This window comes from Mandrillus leucophaeus, unplaced genomic scaffold, assembly GCF_000951045.1.
Source record: "Mandrillus leucophaeus isolate KB7577 unplaced genomic scaffold, Mleu.le_1.0 Scaffold41, whole genome shotgun sequence".
Taxonomy (NCBI): Eukaryota; Metazoa; Chordata; class Mammalia; order Primates; family Cercopithecidae; genus Mandrillus; species Mandrillus leucophaeus.
The window spans coordinates 5,506,396-5,508,410 of NW_012104365.1; the positions used below are offsets into that span (position 1 = coordinate 5,506,396).

General features: G+C 59.1%; 1 protein-coding gene across 1 annotated transcript in view; it reads right to left on the reverse strand.

Annotated features, from left to right (window-relative positions):
• Positions 1 to 1,294, reverse strand: part of KCNQ2 (potassium channel, voltage gated KQT-like subfamily Q, member 2) — a 62,743-nt gene extending 61,449 nt beyond the window's left edge. The window contains exons 1-2 of the mRNA XM_011992433.1: positions 1,243 to 1,294; positions 1,085 to 1,141 (exon numbers count right to left, since the gene is read on the reverse strand). Coding sequence (XP_011847823.1) covers positions 1,085 to 1,141; positions 1,243 to 1,294 — 109 coding nt within the window. The remainder of the gene's footprint in view (positions 1 to 1,084; positions 1,142 to 1,242) is intronic.
• Between the last annotated feature and the right edge of the window lie 721 nt (positions 1,295 to 2,015).

Here is a 2,015-nt window from a genome sequence, read left to right on the forward strand (position 1 = left end):
TCGCACCACTGCACTCCAGCCTGGGGGACAGAGTGAGACTCCGTCTCAAAAAAAAAAAAAAAAAGAAAAGAAACAAGGGCGGCAGGGGCCGCCAGACCCCCTTGCCCTGACAGACGCAGCCCTGTCCACCCGCCGCTCAGGCCAAGGCCCCCCTACTTTCTTCACGTGATCTTAACTCAGCTCTTGGCTAATTAAACGGCACCCATGGGAAGGGACGGTCTCGGATAAGCTGGCTCAGTGTTAATTGTAAAGCGGAGAAGCTGGCCGTGTACCTTGCCCCAGCAGCCACCCCCGATCATTCCTTGGGCAGGCACCTCCCAAACACCAGCCCCTTTCCCAAAGCTGCTCAGAGGCGAGCCAAGCCCCTGACTCTATGGCCTGGGCAGATGCCAACCAAGAATGAGTCACACAAAGGGACCCTCTGGCCCACAAGGAAACACAACTGCAGCTCCTGGTCAGGACCACGGCCAGCACCCAGGGGCCGGCCTCCTCCACCATCCCCAAGAGTGGCCCCAGCGCCTAGCCAGGTAGGAGGACAGAGATATCACCTACCCCAGGAAGCAGGGAGGAGGCGGCACCTACCCCAGGGAGCAGGGAGGGGGTAGCGCCTACCCCAGGCAGTAGGGAAGAGCCGGCACCTACCCCAGGGAACACAGAGGAGGGGGCACCTACCCCAGGTAACAGGGAGGAGGCAGCACCTACCCCAGGTAGCAGGGAGGAGGCAGCACCTACCCCAGTCAGTAGGGAGGAGGCAGCACCTACCCCAGGGAACAGGGCATCTGCCCCCCCACATCAACCACCTGAGCAGCAGGCAGCCAGGAGTGGGGCCCCAGAGCCTCCTTTCCCTGCGCACACCTTCTGTCTCCAGCCTGTCTCCAGCCTGGACGGGTTTCCACAACAATGTAACTTTTCAATGACAGGAAAAGTGAGCGTTAAACTTCTCTGCATATCTGGTCCTTTGGGATGAGAACATTTTTACAGCCACCAGGCAGCTTCTAGGAATTCTTCCTGCAGACCTGCACCTTGTGTGAAGATGTGCACGGAGCCCCACACGGCACCGTTTGCAGCGGCAAAGTCCTTGTACCTGCTTCAAGGTCCATCAGTGCAAACTGGTCAGAGAAGTCGTGAGCACCCGACGGACCTAGAGGGGGACAAGCAGGGAGAGGGGGCCACACGCACAAGGCAGGACACGGAGTGACTCCACACGTGTGAAAAGAAATGAGTGAACACACACAGACACACATGTGCCGTACCGCAGCCCGCATGCAGAGAACAGGTCCAGGAGAGGGGCCATGGCTGACCCAGTGAGGAGACAGGGCAGCACAGAGCGGGCAAATCATTCGGGCTGGATGTCATTTTATATATTCCAGGGTTTCCGTGGGTGTCTCTTCTGAGTGTGTGTGTGTGTGTCATGTGAATTTGACCTATTCTGGAAGAACGGGTAAGAAGGGGGTCATCTCCCAGCTACTCAGGAGGTCAAGGCAAGAGGGTCGCTCAAGCCAGGAGCTCCGGGCTGCAGTGAGCTACGATCACACCACTGCACTCAGCCTGGGCCACAGAGTGAGACCCCTACTCTTAAAATAAATAACAGAATACAGACATCAGGCCCTGCCTGGCCCTATCTGGTCTACAAAGGGGACTCCAGTCTGCCTCCTGCTCTGTCCTGGGGTGACGCTACCCAATATCCCTGCTTCCCTGACCGCCCTCCTCCGGGAGAAGGAAGCCCAGTCGGCCGAGAGCCTCCACGACAGACAAACTTTAAAGTCCCACACACGTGCCCTCTGCACCCTGAGTCCCAGTGTAGAGCGCTACACCGCACACAGGGGCAGAGACCCGTTAACCAGGCGCCCGCGGCCTCCCGCCCACAGCCCTCGGGCAGGCATCCCAGCCTCTCACCCCTGCCCGAGGCTTCTCCCCACCTCCTCCCAGGACAGGGAGTCAGGGAGAAACTGGCCCTTTGCTCCCACTCACCCTTCCCACGTGTTTTCCTCCCAGGACAGGGAGTCAGGGAGAAA